At 47.3% G+C, this 16513-nt stretch overlaps 1 protein-coding gene across 4 annotated transcripts in view; it reads left to right on the forward strand.

Annotated features, from left to right (window-relative positions):
• BDH2 (3-hydroxybutyrate dehydrogenase 2) overlaps positions 1–16513 on the forward strand; it is a 74647-nt gene that overhangs the window by 18338 nt on the left and 39796 nt on the right. For 3 of the 4 annotated variants that reach the window (XM_063918196.1, XM_063918205.1, XM_063918215.1), the window contains 2 exons: positions 1648–1726; positions 2148–2244. In XM_063918196.1, the coding sequence (XP_063774266.1) occupies positions 1648–1726; positions 2148–2244 (176 nt within the window). Of the gene's footprint in view, positions 1–1647; positions 1727–2147; positions 2245–3526; positions 3769–16513 lie in introns of those variants that run through there. The other variant, XM_063918225.1, reaches the window with a different exon arrangement.

Consider the following 16513-nt stretch of genomic DNA (forward strand, 5'->3'; position numbering starts at 1 on the left):
GCGGGGGGGAAGCCGGCACTGACATGCGGGGCGGACTAGCCCTGTGCTGGGCGTCCCTCCGCATGTCAGTGTGAATGATTGTAGCTATGCTAAATTTTGCACAGCTACGATCAACTCGGAATGACCCCCTATATCCATTCTGTCATAGAAGATTGCACATTATTTATACCTGTGTGCTCATGGGCCAAATACTAGAAACCTATTGGGTCATACAGTAAAGTCTCTGGAGGATGCCATGGATGGTGGTACCAGCAATAATTTTGGGTGCTGCCAAAAGGACAGCTCTGACTTCTAGAAATACTGATCTAATTAGTGTCCTCTCTCCGGAATCATTGTTTCAGGATGAACTTAGCAGTGGGAAATGTAATATATTTTGGTTTTGCAAAACCAACAATTTTTAACACGACAGCCATTTGCAAATTGCCAACGTTATTAAAGGCAGAACCACGCTGGGTTTCACCATTTGTAGATAGCACTGGTATTTTAGAAACAGCTGGCAAACTGTGGTTTAAATGGCAACTGTTAAGCACTTTATATTATCTCTTCTAAAGCACTGAAAGGAATTTATCATTCAAATTTTCTTTGTTTCATTTATTTCAATATAGTTTAATGTATACCTAAGAACAATGATTATGCTTCTCCTTTATACAGGCAATGACAAATAGTTCTCATTAAAATAATGTAATTTTTTTTTGTAGCTGTACAACTTAGAACCACCTCTAGGTGGCAACTGTAATGCAGCTTTCAGACATGTGACCCGGGAATTTGACAGGTCTAGCAAGCCAGCAAATTCATGGGTCTCAGCTTTATGACCCTGGTCAGGAACAGGGTTTTGGACCTGGGACTAAGTCCTGTGTAGTTTCCTTTCACACATGCAGAAATCCCGGGTTGATGCGCGTTCACATATAAATCCTGGGATATAGCTGCACGGGGTGTAGTATGGTATGCCGGCGGTCGGGCTCCCGGCGACCAGCATACCGGCGCCGGGAGCCCGACCACCGGCTTACCGACAGTTTGGCAAGCGCAAATGAGCTCCTTGCGGGCTCACTGCGCTCGCCACGTTGTGGGCACGGTGGCGCGTTATTCTCCCTCCAGGGGGGTCGTGGACCCCCACGAGGGAGAATAAGTGTCGGTATGCCGGCTGTCGGGATCCCCGCGCCGGTATACTGTGCGCCGGGATCCCGACAGCCGGCATACTGAAGACCACTCGCTGCACGTGTGACCATTCCTCACTGCTATAAAATGTATTCTGGCTTATGGTAAGGCACTGACCTTTCCACAACCTTAAAAATACCACTCTGAGGGGTACATTTACTAAAGCTTCTAAAACAGAGAATTGGTGATGTTGCCAATAGCAACCAATCAGAAGCTGTTGATTTATTTTCTACAAGGCAAAAGAGAAATGATAGACAGCATCTGATTGGTTGCTATAGGCAACGTCACCAATTCTCTGTTTTAGAAACTTTAGTAAATGTATCCCTGAATGTAGATTTAAATGAAATGTTCAACTAAATTCAAGCACAGAAACGCATGCCAGGAATAAAACACTGTTCCTGTCTATAATTGAAAGTTAGCAGTGCCCATTGTCCAAATGTGTGTGTTTGAGAAAACATTGGTCATGATGATGTAAAACATTTGTGTCTTAAGGCATTTGCTAAAGAAGGAGCGCAGGTGATTGCAACCGATATTAATGAAGAGAAGCTGAAAGGCCTAGAATCATACAAAGGTATTTTCTGCAGGTCATTTTTTTGAATAAGAAATTTAGTGTCGAAAATGCTGAAAAGGGTTTATGAGTGTGCTGGCAGTCCAGACTTATTCTCTGTCCGAACACTCCGTTGCCACCTAGTTATACCCTTTCAGCCCCGAGTGAGATGTAAACCACTCTGGGTCACTTGTAGATGCCAGAGCTAGAGAAGTTGCTTAAAAATTGCATGGGTTAAATTGAATTATGGGTTAATAAATTAACCCCTAAATACATATGTAAAGATTTATGAAAGTTATGACCCCTTCCTATCCTAAACACAAATATACAAGCCAAGCATTCTCTAGTTTGGGTGACCCATACCATTTGGAAACTGTAATAAAACAAAAGGAGACCCCCTGGATTACTTGAATAACTACATATAATTCTTTTACTATTATTCCAGGTATTCAAACAAGAGTGTTGGACGTCACTAAGAAGGAGCAAATTGAAAAGCTGTGCCAGGAAATTGATAAAATTGATGTTCTATTTAATGTGGCTGGGTAAGTAACCAGGATCATCCATATGTCTTGCCCCCTCAATAACTCAGGCCAGTTAGTATAAGCAGTTTGCAGAAATCTATAAATTATTATTGTCATGCATGATGGTGATTGTCAGATGTTGCTTGTGGTCCTATACCAGCCATAATAACAGGGCCTGCTAACCGTGAGTGTCCAGACTAGAAGTGGTCCTGTCACTCTCTCTGTTGGGTGCTATCTCATACCCTCCAACTGTACCTTTTCAGCAGGTACAGTACCTTTTTTTTTAATGGTCTGTAGCGATTTTTGGCTCTCCAAACTTCCATTGAAAGTATAGGAAAAGGGATGTGGCCACGCCCCGTTTACCTGTGACCACGCCCCCATTTCTAATTTGTACCGGGGTTTTTTGTGTAAAATGTTGGAGGGTATGCTATCTGTGTTGCCATCTCTACGTATGCAAGCTGATCATATTAAACTAGCCACACATAGCACAATGACAGCTGATATTGGGGGATTGGTTCTGATATTACAGCATGCATGGCACTGATAATTTATTTGAAATCAGAATGTGTTTGTGTGCTGATTGTGTAAAATTACCACAACGGCAGATGATGCGGGTATAAACGTATTTATTGCATGCTGCAAAAAAGCTCAATTGGATATGATCATTCAGTACTGTATCTATATGAGATTGAACATATGGAGGTAAGGTGTCAGTTCCTTGTTCGTGGTTTACTATATCCTTTAGCAAGTGCCTGCAATATAATCTTGTTCCAGATGGCGTTGTTATATGTACCTCTCTGTGGGACATTGTGTGGCTCTGTGTTATGTAAGAGATAAAGGTACCAGACTCCAGATTCCTGTAACGTAAATAGGTGATGTACTCACAGTGAGGTGCACCTGCAACCCTCCAGGTCAGGGAGTAGGTGGTGATTGAGTTTGCTGGAGCTATTGCACACAGCTGTATGTAATCCTGATGTGTGAGCTGTTTCCTTTGGTGTTTAGCAGATCAGCCACTGTATAAAGCTGGGTATACACTATACAATTATCTGCCAGATTATCTGCCAGATATGGCTGGTTGGAATGAAAATCTGGCAATGGATGAGAGCAAATGACAGTCGACCATTTTCTGCTGCGGGGTACACTGGGCTCCACAAGGATGGACAAAGGGGTGTAGAGTGGGATCTTAATCCGCGGCACCAACAGGCTCAAAGCTTTGACTGTTCCCAGAATGCACAGCGCCGCCTCCTCTATAACCCCGCCTCCCTGCACAGGAGCTCAGTTTTGTAGTTGGTGCTGTAAGTAGGCACTTAACAGAGGGGCTGCTCCAGGCAGGCCTAAAAAGAGCTTTTTTATAAAGAAAAAGTGGCAGCAGCGGTGGTAAATGTCAGAAGACATTCACTGCTGCAGCTCCAACTCTCCCCAGCGGCGCTGTACACTCCCGAGCCCTGGTTGCCGGGTAACTACAGCAGGAGGCTCCGGTTTTCTTCACGTCAGGCACACACGACGGAGGCTCTCCGGGATCGCGTGGGCGCGCTTCGGGAGGTGGTAAGTGGGTCCCGCTTGCGGGACCCGGTCTTTATCGCGATCTGGCGCGGTCAGTGGGAGGCAGGCCGCGCGCGCCTGCAGTGGACACTATGGCAATACAGGCGATCCTACTAGATCACCAGGGCATGGGCGCCGGTCAGGTTTTCTCTCTAAACCAGTTTAATAAAGCCCACAGTACCCGGTGGTTTTGCCAGCAGGGGGATAAGGCTTAGACCTGAAGCCCCTACCCCAGCGCACCATTTCCCGCAAATGTTCCCGCTCTGGAGCTGCATATCTGTCTCTCCCTCTGTGTCTGGGCGCCATTATCCCTCAGCTTCACTGTTCCTGGGACTGCTTGGGCAAATCCTCCTATGTAAAGCCGCCTGGTTGTCAGTGCTGTGACTTTACATGACACTTAAGTATTCTACCTGCCTTTTTAGACAGTGATAGTTAAGAAAGAGTGCATTTAGGGTCTAATTCTGAGTTGATCGCAGCAGCAGTTTTGTTAGCAATTGGGCAAAACAATGTGCACTGCAGGAGCGGCAGATATAACATGTGCAGAGAGTTAAATTTGGGTGGGGTGTATTCAAACTGAAATCTAAATTGCAGTGTAAAAATAAAGCAGCCAGTATTTACCCTGCACAGAAACAAAATAACCCACCAAAATCTAACTCTCTCTGCAAATGTTATATCTGCCCCCACTCCAGTGCACATGGTTTTGCCCAATTGCTAACAAACTTGCTTCTGCGATCAACTCAGAATTACACCCTTAGTCAGGGTTTTCTAGTACAATTACCCTGTGATATACATCCAGTTCTTACTGTGTAGTGTTTTATATCTATTGACTATATAGCTATATATATAAGCTAGTCAAGTGCAGTATTATTGTTAGTAATAACCTCTGCATTGTACAAACTGTGACTATCTGTGTGTGCATTTGATAGCTGAGTGGTGTCCATTTCGTGTCTTTCACTCAACTTGCTATCCCTATATTCTATAACCTGAGGGGGTTTGGTGCATCAGGTTTTATATTGATATAGGATTTTCTAAAATATATACAGTGGGGATTGATTTTAATGTGCAAAAAGAAACCAAGGAAAGATGGAAAAATCTCCAAAAGGCATCAAATTACAGATTAGACATTCTTATAACATGTCAAAAAAAAGTTTGATTTTATTACCATCATTTACACTTTCAAAAGGACAGAAAACAAAAAATGGTGTCTGCAAAAGTTTGGGCACCCTGCGGAGTTAATACCTTGTACTGCCCCTTTTGGCAAGTATCACAGCTTGTAAACGCTTTTTGTAGCCAGCCAATCTTGTTTGAGGTATCTTCGCCCATTCTTCCTTACAAAAGTCTTCCAGTTCTTTGAGATTCCTGGACTGTCTGTGACGCACTGCTCTTTTAAGGTCTATCCATAGATTTTCAGTTATGTTGAGGTCAGGAGATTGTGTAGGCCATGGCAAAACCTTCAGTTTACGCCTCTTGATGTAATCCACCGTGGATTTTGAGGTGTGTTTAGGATCATTATCCATTTGTAGAAGCCAGCCTCTCTTGAACTTCAGCTTTTTCACAGATGGCATCAAGTTAGCGTCCAAAATTTGCTGGAATCTTATTTAATTCATTTTCTCTGACGTCCTAGTGGATGCTGGGAACTCCGTAAGGACCATGGGGAATAGCGGCTCCGCAGGAGACTGGGCACAAAAAGTAAAAGCTTTAGACTAGCTGGTGTGCACTGGCTCCTCCCCCTATGACCCTCCTCCAAGCCTCAGTTAGATTTTTGTGCCCGAACGAGAAGGGTGCAAGCTAGGTGGCTCTCCTGAGCTGCTTAGAAGTAAAAGTTTAAATAGGTTTTTTATTTTCAGTGAGTCCTGCTGGCAACAGGCTCACTGCATCGTGGGACTAAGGGGAGAAGAAGCGAACTCACCTGACTGCAGAGTGGATTGGGCTTCTTGGCTACTGGACATTAGCTCCAGAGGGACGATCACAGGTTCAGCCTGGATGGGTCCCGGAGCCGCGCCGCCGGCCCCCTTACAGAGCCAGAAGAGCGAAGAGGTCCGGAGAAAGCGGCGGCAGAAGACGTTCCTGTCTTCAAATAAGGTAGCGCACAGCACTGCAGCTGTGCGCCATTGCTCTCAGCACACTTCACACTCCGGTCACTGAGGGTGCAGGGCGCTGGGGGGGAGCGCCCTGAGACGCAATAAAAACGATATAAAAACCTTATATGGCTAAAAAAAATGCATCACATATAGCTCCTGGGCTATATGGATGCATTTATCCCCTGCCAGTTTCCTGAAAAAAGCGGGAGAAAAGGCCGCCGTGAAGGGGGCGGAGCCTTTCTCCTCAGCACACAAGCGCCATTTTCTTTCACAGCTCCGCTGGAAGGACGGCTCCCTGACTCTCCCCTGCAGACTACACTACAGAAACAGGGTAAAACAAGAGAGGGGGGGCACTATTGGCAGCTAATATATAATACAGCAGCTATAAAGGGAGTAACACTTATATAAGGTTATCCCTGTATATATATATAGCGCTCTGGTGTGTGCTGGCAAACTCTCCCTCTGTCTCCCCAAAGGGCTAGTGGGGTCCTGTCCTCTATCAGAGCATTCCCTGTGTGTGTGCTAGGTGTCGGTACGATTGTGTCGACATGTATGAGGAGGAAAATGATGTGGAAGCAGAGCAATTGCCTGTGTTAGTGATGTCACCCCCTAGGGAGTCGACACCTGACTGGATGGTAGTAATTAAAGAATTACGTGACAATGTCAGCACTTTGCAAAAAACTGTTGACGACATGAGACAGCCGACAAATCAATTAGTGCCTGTTCAGGCGTCTCAGACACCGTCAGGGGCGCTAAAACGCCCGTTACCTCAGATGGTCGACACAGACCCTGACACGGATACTGAATCCAGTGTCGACGGTGACGAGACAAACGTAATGTCCAGTAGGGCCACACGTTACATGATCACGGCAATGAAGGAGGCATTGAACATTTCTGACACTACAAGTACCACAAAAAAGGGTATTATGTGGGGTGTAAAAAAACTACCAGTAGTTTTTCCTGAGTCAGATGAATTAAATGAGGTGTGTGATAAAGCGTGGGTTTCCCCCGATAAAAAACTGCTGCTTTCTAATAAATTATTGGCACTATACCCTTTCCCGCCAGAGGTTAGGGCACGTTGGGAAACACCACCTAGGGTAGATAAGGCGCTCACACGCTTATCAAAACAAGTGGTGTTACCGTCTCCTGATACGGCCGCTCTCAAGGAACCAGCTGATAGAAGGCTGGAAAATATCTTAAAAGGTATATACACACATACCGGTGTTATACTGCGACCAGCGATCGCCTCAGCCTGGATGTGCAGCGCTGGAGTGGCTTGGTCGGATTCCCTGACTGAAAATATTGATACCCTGGATAGGGACAGTATATTATTAACTATAGAGCATTTAAAGGATGCATTACTATATATGCGAGATGCACAGAGGGATATTTGCACCCTGGCATCTAGAGTAAGTGCGATGTCCATTTCTGCCAGAAGAACGTTATGGACGCGACAGTGGTCAGGTGATGCGGATTCCAAACGACATATGGAAGTATTGCCGTATAAAGGGGAGGAGTTATTTGGGGTCGGTCTATCGGACCTGGTGGCAACGGCTGGAGAATCCACCTTTTTACCCCAGGTCACCTCTCAGCAGAAAAAGACACCGTCTTTTCAAACCCAGTCCTTTCGTCCCTATAAGGGCAAGAGGGAAAAAGGCCGCTCATTCCTGCCACGGGGCAGAGGAAGGGGAAAAAGACTGCACCATGCAGCCTCTTCCCAAGAGCAGAAGCCCTCCCCTGCTTCTGCCAAGTCCTCAGCATGACGCTGGGGCTCTGCAAGCAGACTCGGGCACGGTGGGGGGCCGTCTCAAGAATTTCAGCGCGCAGTGGGCTCACTCGCAAGTGGACCCCTGGATCCTGCAGGTAGTATCACAGGGGTACAAATTGGAATTCGAGACGTCTCCCCCTCGCCGGTTCCTGAAGTCTGCTCTACCAACGTCTCCCTCCGACAGGTAGGCAGTATTGGAAGCTATTCACAAGCTGTATTCCCAGCAGGTGATAATCAAGGTACCCCTCCTACAACAGGGAAAGGGGTATTATTCCACGCTGTTTGTGGTACCGAAGCCGGACGGCTCGGTGAGACCAATTTTAAATCTAAAATCTTTGAACACTTACATAAAAAGGTTCAAATTCAAGATGGAGTCACTCAGAGCAGTGATAGCGAACCTGGAAGAAGGGGACTATATGGTATCTCTAGACATCAAGGATGCTTATCTCCATGTCCCAATCTACCCTTCTCACCAAGGGTACCTCAGGTTTGTGATACAAAACTGTCATTATCAGTTTCAGACGCTGCCGTTTGGATTGTCCACGGCACCACGGGTCTTTACCAAGGTAATGGCCGAAATTATGATTCTTCTTCGAAGAAAAGGCGTATTAATTATCCCTTACTTGGACGATCTCCTGATAAGGGCAAGGTCCAGGGAACAGTTAGAGGTCGGAGTAGCACTATCTCAGGTAGTGCTACGTCAGCACGGGTGGATTCTAAATATCCCAAAATCACAGCTGATTCCAACAACACATCTACTGTTCCTAGGGATGATTCTGGACACAGTCCAGAAAAAGGTGTTTCTCCCGGAGGAGAAGGCCAGGGAGTTATCCGAGCTAGTCAGGAACCTCCTAAAACCAGGACAAGTGTCAGTGCATCAGTGCACGAGAGTCCTGGGAAAAATGGTGGCTTCTTACGAAGCGATTCCATTCGGAAGATTCCATGCAAGAACTTTTCAGTGGGATCTGCTGGACAAATGGTCCGGATCGCATCTTCAGATGCATCAGCGGATAACCCTATCTCCAAGGACAAGGGTATCTCTCCTGTGGTGGTTACAGAAGGCTCATCTTCTAGAGGGCCGCAGATTCGGCATTCAGGATTGGATGCTGGTAACCACAGATGCCAGCCTGAGAGGCTGGGGAGCAGTCACACAGGGAAGAATTTTCCAGGGCTTGTGGTCAAGCATGGAAACGTCTCTTCACATAAATATCCTAGAGCTAAGGGCCATTTACAATGCCCTAAGTCAAGCAAGGCCTCTGCTTCAGGGTCAACCGCGATACTCGTGGCTCCGGATTGGCCAAGAAGAACTTGGTACCCGGAGCTGCAAGAGATGCTCACGGAGGACCCGTGGCCTCTACCTCTAAGGAAGGACCTGCTCCAGCAGGGACCTTGTCTGTTCCAAGACTTACCGCGGCTGCGTTTGACGGCATGGCGGTTGAACGCCGGATCCTGAAGGAAAAAGGCATTCCAGATGAAGTCATCCCTACCCTGATCAAGGCCAGGAAGGATGTAACTGCAAAACATTATCATCGCATTTGGCGAAAATATGTTGCGTGGTGTGAGGCCAAGAAGGCCCCTACGGAGGAATTTCAACTGGGTCGTTTCCTACATTTCCTGCAAGCAGGATTGTCTATGGGCCTAAAATTAGGATCCATTAAGGTTCAAATTTCGGCCCTGTCGATCTTCTTCCAAAAAGAACTGGCTTCAGTGCCTGAAGTTCAGACGTTTGTCAAAGGGGTACTGCATATACAGCCTCCTTTTGTGCCTCCAGTGGCACCTTGGGATCTCAATGTAGTTTTAGGGTTCCTAAAATCACATTGGTTTGAACCACTTGCCACAGTGGATTTGAAATATCTCACATGGAAAGTGGTAATGCTGTTGGCCCTGGCTTCAGCCAGGCGCGTATCAGAATTGGCGGCTTTATCCTACAAAAGCCCTTACCTGATATTTCATTCGGATAGGGCGGAATTGAGGACTCGTCCTCAATTTCTCCCTAAGGTGGTTTCAGCGTTTCACATGAATCAACCTATTGTGGTACCTGTGGCTACTAGGGACTTGGAGGACTCCAAGTTGCTGGACGTAGTCAGGGCCCTGAAAATATATGTTTCCAGGACGGCTGGAGTCAGAAAATCTGACTCGCTGTTTATACTGTATGCACCCAACAAGCTGGGTGCTCCTGCTTCTAAGCAGACGATTGCTCGTTGGATTTGTAGTACAATTCAACTTGCACATTCTGTGGCAGGCCTGCCACAGCCAAAATCTGTTAAAGCCCATTCCACAAGGAAGGTGGGCTCATCTTGGGCGGCTGCCCGAGGGGTCTCGGCTTTACAACTTTGCCGAGCAGCTACTTGGTCAGGGGCAAACACGTTTGCTAAATTCTACAAATTTGATACCCTGGCTGAGGAGGACCTGGAGTTCTCTCATTCGGTGCTGCAGAGTCATCCGCACTCTCCCGCCCGTTTGGGAGCTTTGGTATAATCCCCATGGTCCTTACGGAGTTCCCAGCATCCACTAGGACGTCAGAGAAAATAAGAATTTACTTACCGATAATTCTGTTTCTCGTAGTCCGTAGTGGATGCTGGGCGCCCATCCCAAGTGCGGATTGTCTGCAATACTTGTATATAGTTATTGTTACAAACAAATCGGGTTGTTTATTGTTGGAAGCCATCTTTCAGAGGCTCCTACGGTTATCATACTGTTAACTGGGTTCAGATCACGAGTTGTACGGTGTGATTGGTGTGGCTGGTATGAGTCTTACCCGGGATTCAAGATCCTTCCTTATTATGTACGCTCGTCCGGGCACAGTATCTTAACTGAGGCTTGGAGGAGGGTCATAGGGGGAGGAGCCAGTGCACACCAGCTAGTCTAAAGCTTTTACTTTTTGTGCCCAGTCTCCTGCGGAGCCGCTATTCCCCATGGTCCTTACGGAGTTCCCAGCATCCACTGCGGACTACGAGAAATAGAATTATCAGTAAGTAAATTCTTATTTTTCCTTCTACTCGTGAAATGTTCCCTGTGCCACTGACTGCAATACAACCCCAAAGCATGATTGATCCACCCTCATGCTTAACAGTTGGACAGAGGTTCTTTTCATTAAATTCTGTGCCCTTCTTTCTCCAAACGTACCTTTGCTCATATCGGCCAAAAAGTTCTATTTTAACTTTATCGGTCCACAGAACTTTATTCCAAAATGCATCAGGCTTGTCAATATGTTCATTTGCAAACTTCAAACGCTGATTTTTGTGGTGAGGATGTAGAAGAGGTTTTCTTCTTATGACTCTTACATGAAGACCATATTTGTACAAGTATCTCTTTATAGTGGAATAGTGTACCACAACCCCAGAGTCTGCCAGATCTTCCTGGAGGGATCGTGCAGTCAAACGTGGATTTTGACTTGCTTTTCGCACAATCCTGCAAGCTTGTTCTGTCTGATAATTTTTCTTGGTCTTCCAGATCTTGCTTTAACTTCCACTGTTCCTGATGACTGCCATTTCTTAATTACATTCCGAACAGAGGATATGGGCATCTGATAACGCTTTGCTATCTTCTTGTAGCCTTCTCCTGCTTTGTGAGCGTCAACTATTTTCAGTTTCAGTGTTCTACACAACTGCTTAGAGGAACCTATGGTGCTGATTGTTGGAGTAAGGTCAGATGAGTCTGGGCTTTTAAAACCTTTGAGATTGCCATCACCTGGTCTTTCCAGACGATGATTGAGAACAATCCATGGCACTGCCAGGTCTCCGCTGTCCAAAGGGGGCAGTACAAGGTATTAACTCTGCAGGGTGCCCAAACTTCCAAACTTTTGCAGACGCCATTTTTTTGTTTTCTGTTATTTTGATAGTGTAAATGATGGAAATAAAATCAAACTTTTATTGACATGTTATAAGAATGTCTAATCTGTAATTTCATGCCTTTTGGAGATTTTTACATCTTTACTTGGTTTCTTTTTGCACATTAAAATGAATTTTTGCCTGGGGTGGCCAAACTTTCAATCCCCACTGTACTTTATTACGTATTTTTCTCTGTGATTTAGTCACCATATCTCTCCTTTATCTCTGCTAGTGCTGACTGTGCTGCTGCCAATTGTACTGTGTTATCTGATACTGCAAGTTATATCATGTCTGCTTCTGAGGGTAACTGTTCTAGGGCTGAACACACTGCCGGTGTTGCTGAAGCCACAGATCCCTATGAGGGGAATATAGCAGCTGTGGGCTCTGGTTCTGGGGGCTCCTTGCCCCCCAGTGGGACTGTGGCAATGGAGGCACATAATGACCCACGCTTTTTCCACGCTTCTGCATACGCTAGTTCATAAACTAACACCCCCTATGGGACCCCCAATGCCAGTACAACCGTATGTGGTCCCTGCAGCTAACCTGCCGTGGGCGGACGATTTATCTGCTCAATTGCAGAAGTTGAACCAGTTCCTGACTACTAAAAAGTCTGACCATCGCTCGCCTAAGTCCAAGGGGTCCTCTAAGCAAGCGCTTGTCTCCTCACAATCCACTGCTGTCACTGACACCTCGTCTGATGAAGACTGCACTTACACTGACCCCACAGGTTCCGGACCAGATACGGCTGATGGGGAGGGTAGTTCACATGTGGATGTTCCTGATCTTTTGGAGGCTATTAAGTTAATTCTACAGATTACGGATGATCCCGAGCCATCCTTCCCTCCTAAGAAACCTGATGGGTTCAAGCGTCAGAAGGTGGTTAAACAAGTTTTACCTCACTCTGATCACCTAGTGGATATACGTCAGGAACCCTAGGAAAACCCGGGTACGAAGTTTGTGCCTCAAAAGAAGATGTTGGCTCGCTATCCCCTCGCGCCAGAGCTGTCTGAGATTTGGGAAACGCCTCCTCCAGTTGACTCACATGGGGCTAGGTTGGTGGTTTCCTCAGCTCTGCCTATCACTACCGTCACGTCTCTAAAAGAGCCTACGGATAAACGTGTGGAGGGTTGTCTGAAAGCGATTTACACCCTCACGGGTGTTGCACAAAGGCCCACTATTGCAGCTACATGGGCTGCAGAGGCTATTGAAGCATGAACCTTGGAGTTAGAAGCTGAAATCTCCTCTGACCATGCTAGACAATGCTTGTCATATATTGTCATAGCTTCTCGCTATATTAAAGAGGCCAAGGCCTCTACTACGTCAGTCCTGGCTCGCCGGATATTGTGGCTGAGATCCTGGTCTGTGGATCTGAACTCTAGAAAAACCCTGGAGGTACTCCCTTTCAAGGGAGATATTCTGTTTGGGGAGGACTTAAGCAAGATAGTGGCTGACTTGGCTACTGCCAAAACTGCCTGTCTGCCAAGTACAGCTCCTTCTATGTCGAAGGCTAAAGATACGTCCTTTTGCCCCTTTCGTCCTTCAGGTAAAGCAAAAGGTCAGATGTACCACAAGCAGGCCCGCACTTCCAAACCTGGTAAGCCGAAGCCAAAAAGAGCCTGGGCGGCCCGTCAGCCAGTTTCCAAGGTCGATAAGCCTGCCTCATGACGGGGCGGGCCTCCCCCTGGAGGATCCCAGGGTGGGGAGCCGGCTTCTAGGGTATACCCAGGAATGGTTGAAAACCACTTCAGATGCCTGGGTACGGGAAGTCGTCACTCGAAGTTACGCCATAACCTTCAAAAACCGACCCCCTCATCGATTTTGCTAGACAGACGTCACGTCGGACCGGACAAAGGCAAACACTCTGCATTCGGTGGTACAGACCCTCCTGGATACAGGAGTCGTAGTACAGGTGCCGCTTGCGCAGAGGGGCCCGGGGCTACTATTCTCAGCTGTTTCTGGTCCCGAAACCGAATGGGTCCTCCCGGCCCATTCTCAACCTCAAGGCATTGAACAGGTTTGTGAAGGTTTCCAAGTTCCGTATGGAAATCCTTCACTCTATAGTTCTGGCCTTGGAACCTGGGGACTACATGGTCTCCCTGGACATACAGGATGCTTACCCGCATACTCCTATAGCAGCGTCACATCAGCAATACCTGAGGTTTGCGATTGGCCTCTCCTTCGTCATCTTGATATGACGGTCCGGTTTCTACAAGCCCACGGGTGGCTCATCAACTGGAAGAAATCCTCCCTGATCCCTGCTCAGAGCATGGTGCATCTAGGAGCGCTATTGGACACTCACAACCAGAGGTTGTTCTTGTGTCAGGAGAAGGTCCTGAAGCTTCAGGACAGGATTCGTTGCTTCCTTTCTCGTCCGCAAGTGTCGATACATTCGGCGATGCAGGTGCTGGGCCTCATGGTATCAGCATTCGACATGGTAGAGTATGCTCAATTCCATTCTCGCCCCTTCCAGAGGCTGATTCTAGCTAAGAAGGACGGCCTGCCTCACCGGATCAGGTCTCAAATGATCTCATTGACTCCGGAGGTCCGTCTGTCGCTGCTCTGGTCGCTCCAAGACCAACGATTGTGCAGGGGCCATCCCTTCTGGATATCCAACTGGGTCCTGTTGACGACAGATGCCAGTCTAAGAGGTTGGGGCGTGGTGCTGGGGCAACACTCCCTTCAGGGTCGGTGGACCAAGGAGGAATCTCTCCTCTCGATCAACATTCTGGAATTGCGGGCGGTCTTCAATGCATTGAACCTGGCCCAGCATTTAATTCAGAACCGTCCTGTTCAAGTACAGTCGGACAACGCCACCACAGTGGCTTACATAAATCATCAAGGCGGCACTCTAAGCCATTTGGCAATGAAGGAAGTCTCACGGATTCTACATTGGGCAGAACGCCATCTACCGGTCATATCGGCAATCTTCATTCCGGGAGTCGTGAATTGGGAAGCGGACTTTCTCAGTCGTCAGGATGTTCATGCTGGACACTCTCCAGAAGTGTATCAACTCCTAGTGGAAAAGTGGGGTCTTCCAGACGTAGATCTGATGGCGTTTCGACACAATCACAAGGTTCCGGTCTTTGGAGCAAGGACAAAGGATCCTCAAGCAGCATTCGTGGATGCGCTGGCGGTGCCGTGGAGGTTTCGGCTGCCGTACGTGTTCCCTCTGGTGTCACTCCTGCCCAGGGTAATTCAGAAGTTCAAGCAAGAAAAAGGAATTCTGCTTCTCATAGCTCCAGCGTGGCCCAGACGGCACTGGTTCTCAGACCTGCAAGGCCTATCGTCAGAGCGTCCAATTCTACTTCCACAACACCCAGACCTCCTCGTTCAGGGCCCCTGTGTCTACCAGGACCTAGCCCGGCTGTCTTTGACGGTGTAGCTCTTGAAGCTTCCGTCTTGAGGGCTAAGGGTTTTTCTGAAGAGGTCATTAAAAATATGTTGCGGGCCCGGAAATCGGCTTCTGCTCGGATTTACCATAGGGTCTGGCATTCCTACTTTGTTTGGTGCGCATCTAACAATTATGACGCTTCCAAGTTTAGTACAGCCAAACTTTTGGCTTTTCTGCAGCAAGGCCTGGATTTAGACCTGCGTCTGGCCTCCCTCAAGGTTCATATTTTTGCCTTGTCGGTGTAGCTTCAGAGAAAAATTGCGACTTTACCTGATGTTCATACTTTCACTCAGGGTGTGTTGCGTATCCAACCTTCCTATGTCCCGCCTGTGGCTCCTTGGGACTTGTCGGTGGTTTTGGAGGCGTTGCAGGAGCCTCCGTTTGAACCCCTTGGTTCAGCTAACCTTAAGTGGCTTTCCCTTAAGGTGGTGTTCTTGCTGGCTATTGCTTCAGCTAGAAGAGTGTCGGATTTAAGTGCCTTGTCTTGTAGTTCCCCATACCTGATATTTCACCGTGACCGGGCGGTTCTTAGGACTCGTCCCAGATATTTACCTAAGGTGGTTTCTTCGTTCCACCTTAATCAGGAGATTGTGGTTCCGGCCTTTGTCTTTCCTGATTTGTCTCCCAAAGAGCGGATGTGGTAGGGCTCTCCGTACCTATGTGAAGAGAACTGCTTCTATTCGAAAATCTGATTCTCTCTTTGTTTTGTTTGGATTTCACAAACGTGGCTGGCCTGCTCACAAGCAGACCCTGGCCAGGTGGATTAGAATGGTGATTGCACATGCTTATGTGAAGGCTGGTCTGTCAGCTGCTGCTTACATTACGGCCCATTCTACTTGGTCTGTTGGACCATCTTGGGCGGTCCAACGTGGTGCGACCCTTGACCAATTGTGCATGGCGGCTATGTGGTCCTCCGAGAATACGTTCATAAGGTTCTATGCCTTCGATACTGCCGTTTCCCAGGATGCTTCCTTTGGACGCCGGGTTCTTGTGCCCGCTACAGTGTGTCCCCTCCCATAAGGAACTGCTTTAGGACATCCCCATTGTCCAATCCTTATGGAGCCCAGTGTACCCCGCAGCAGAAAATGAGTTTTATGGTAAGAACTTACCGTTGTTAAAACTCTGTCTGCGAGGTACACTTGGCTCCACAAGGCGCCCACCCTGACGCACTTAGCTTCTTCGGGTTGGTATGGCATTAGCCGCTGACACTTCTCTTGTCGTGAAAGTGTGGTGTATGTGGCTACTAACCGTTGTCGTCTCTTTTCCTGCTACTGCATTGGGCTGGTTAACTAAAAACTGAGCTCCTGTGCAAGGAGGCGGGGTTATAGAGGAGGCGGCGCTATGCATTCTGGGAACAGTCAAAGCTTTGAGCCTGTTGGTGCCTCGGATCAAGATCCTACTCGACACGCCATTGTCCATCCTTGTGGAGCCCAGTGTACCTCGCAGAAAGAGTTTTAACAACGGTAAGTTCTTACCATAAAACTCGTTTTCTCAAAAACACTGAAAAACTATCAGAAACTGTTGTTCATGCAAATTGGGTAAAGCCGTGATTTAACCAATTTGTCAGAACGACAGGTTTTGTCCATTTTTCAATGTTTGGGAACAAATGGTTGATTGTCATTTACTCTCATCCATTAACAGATTTTCATTCCAACCAGCCAGATCTGCCAGATAATTG

This window comes from Pseudophryne corroboree, chromosome 1, assembly GCF_028390025.1.
Source record: "Pseudophryne corroboree isolate aPseCor3 chromosome 1, aPseCor3.hap2, whole genome shotgun sequence".
Lineage (NCBI taxonomy): Eukaryota > Metazoa > Chordata > Amphibia > Anura > Myobatrachidae > Pseudophryne > Pseudophryne corroboree.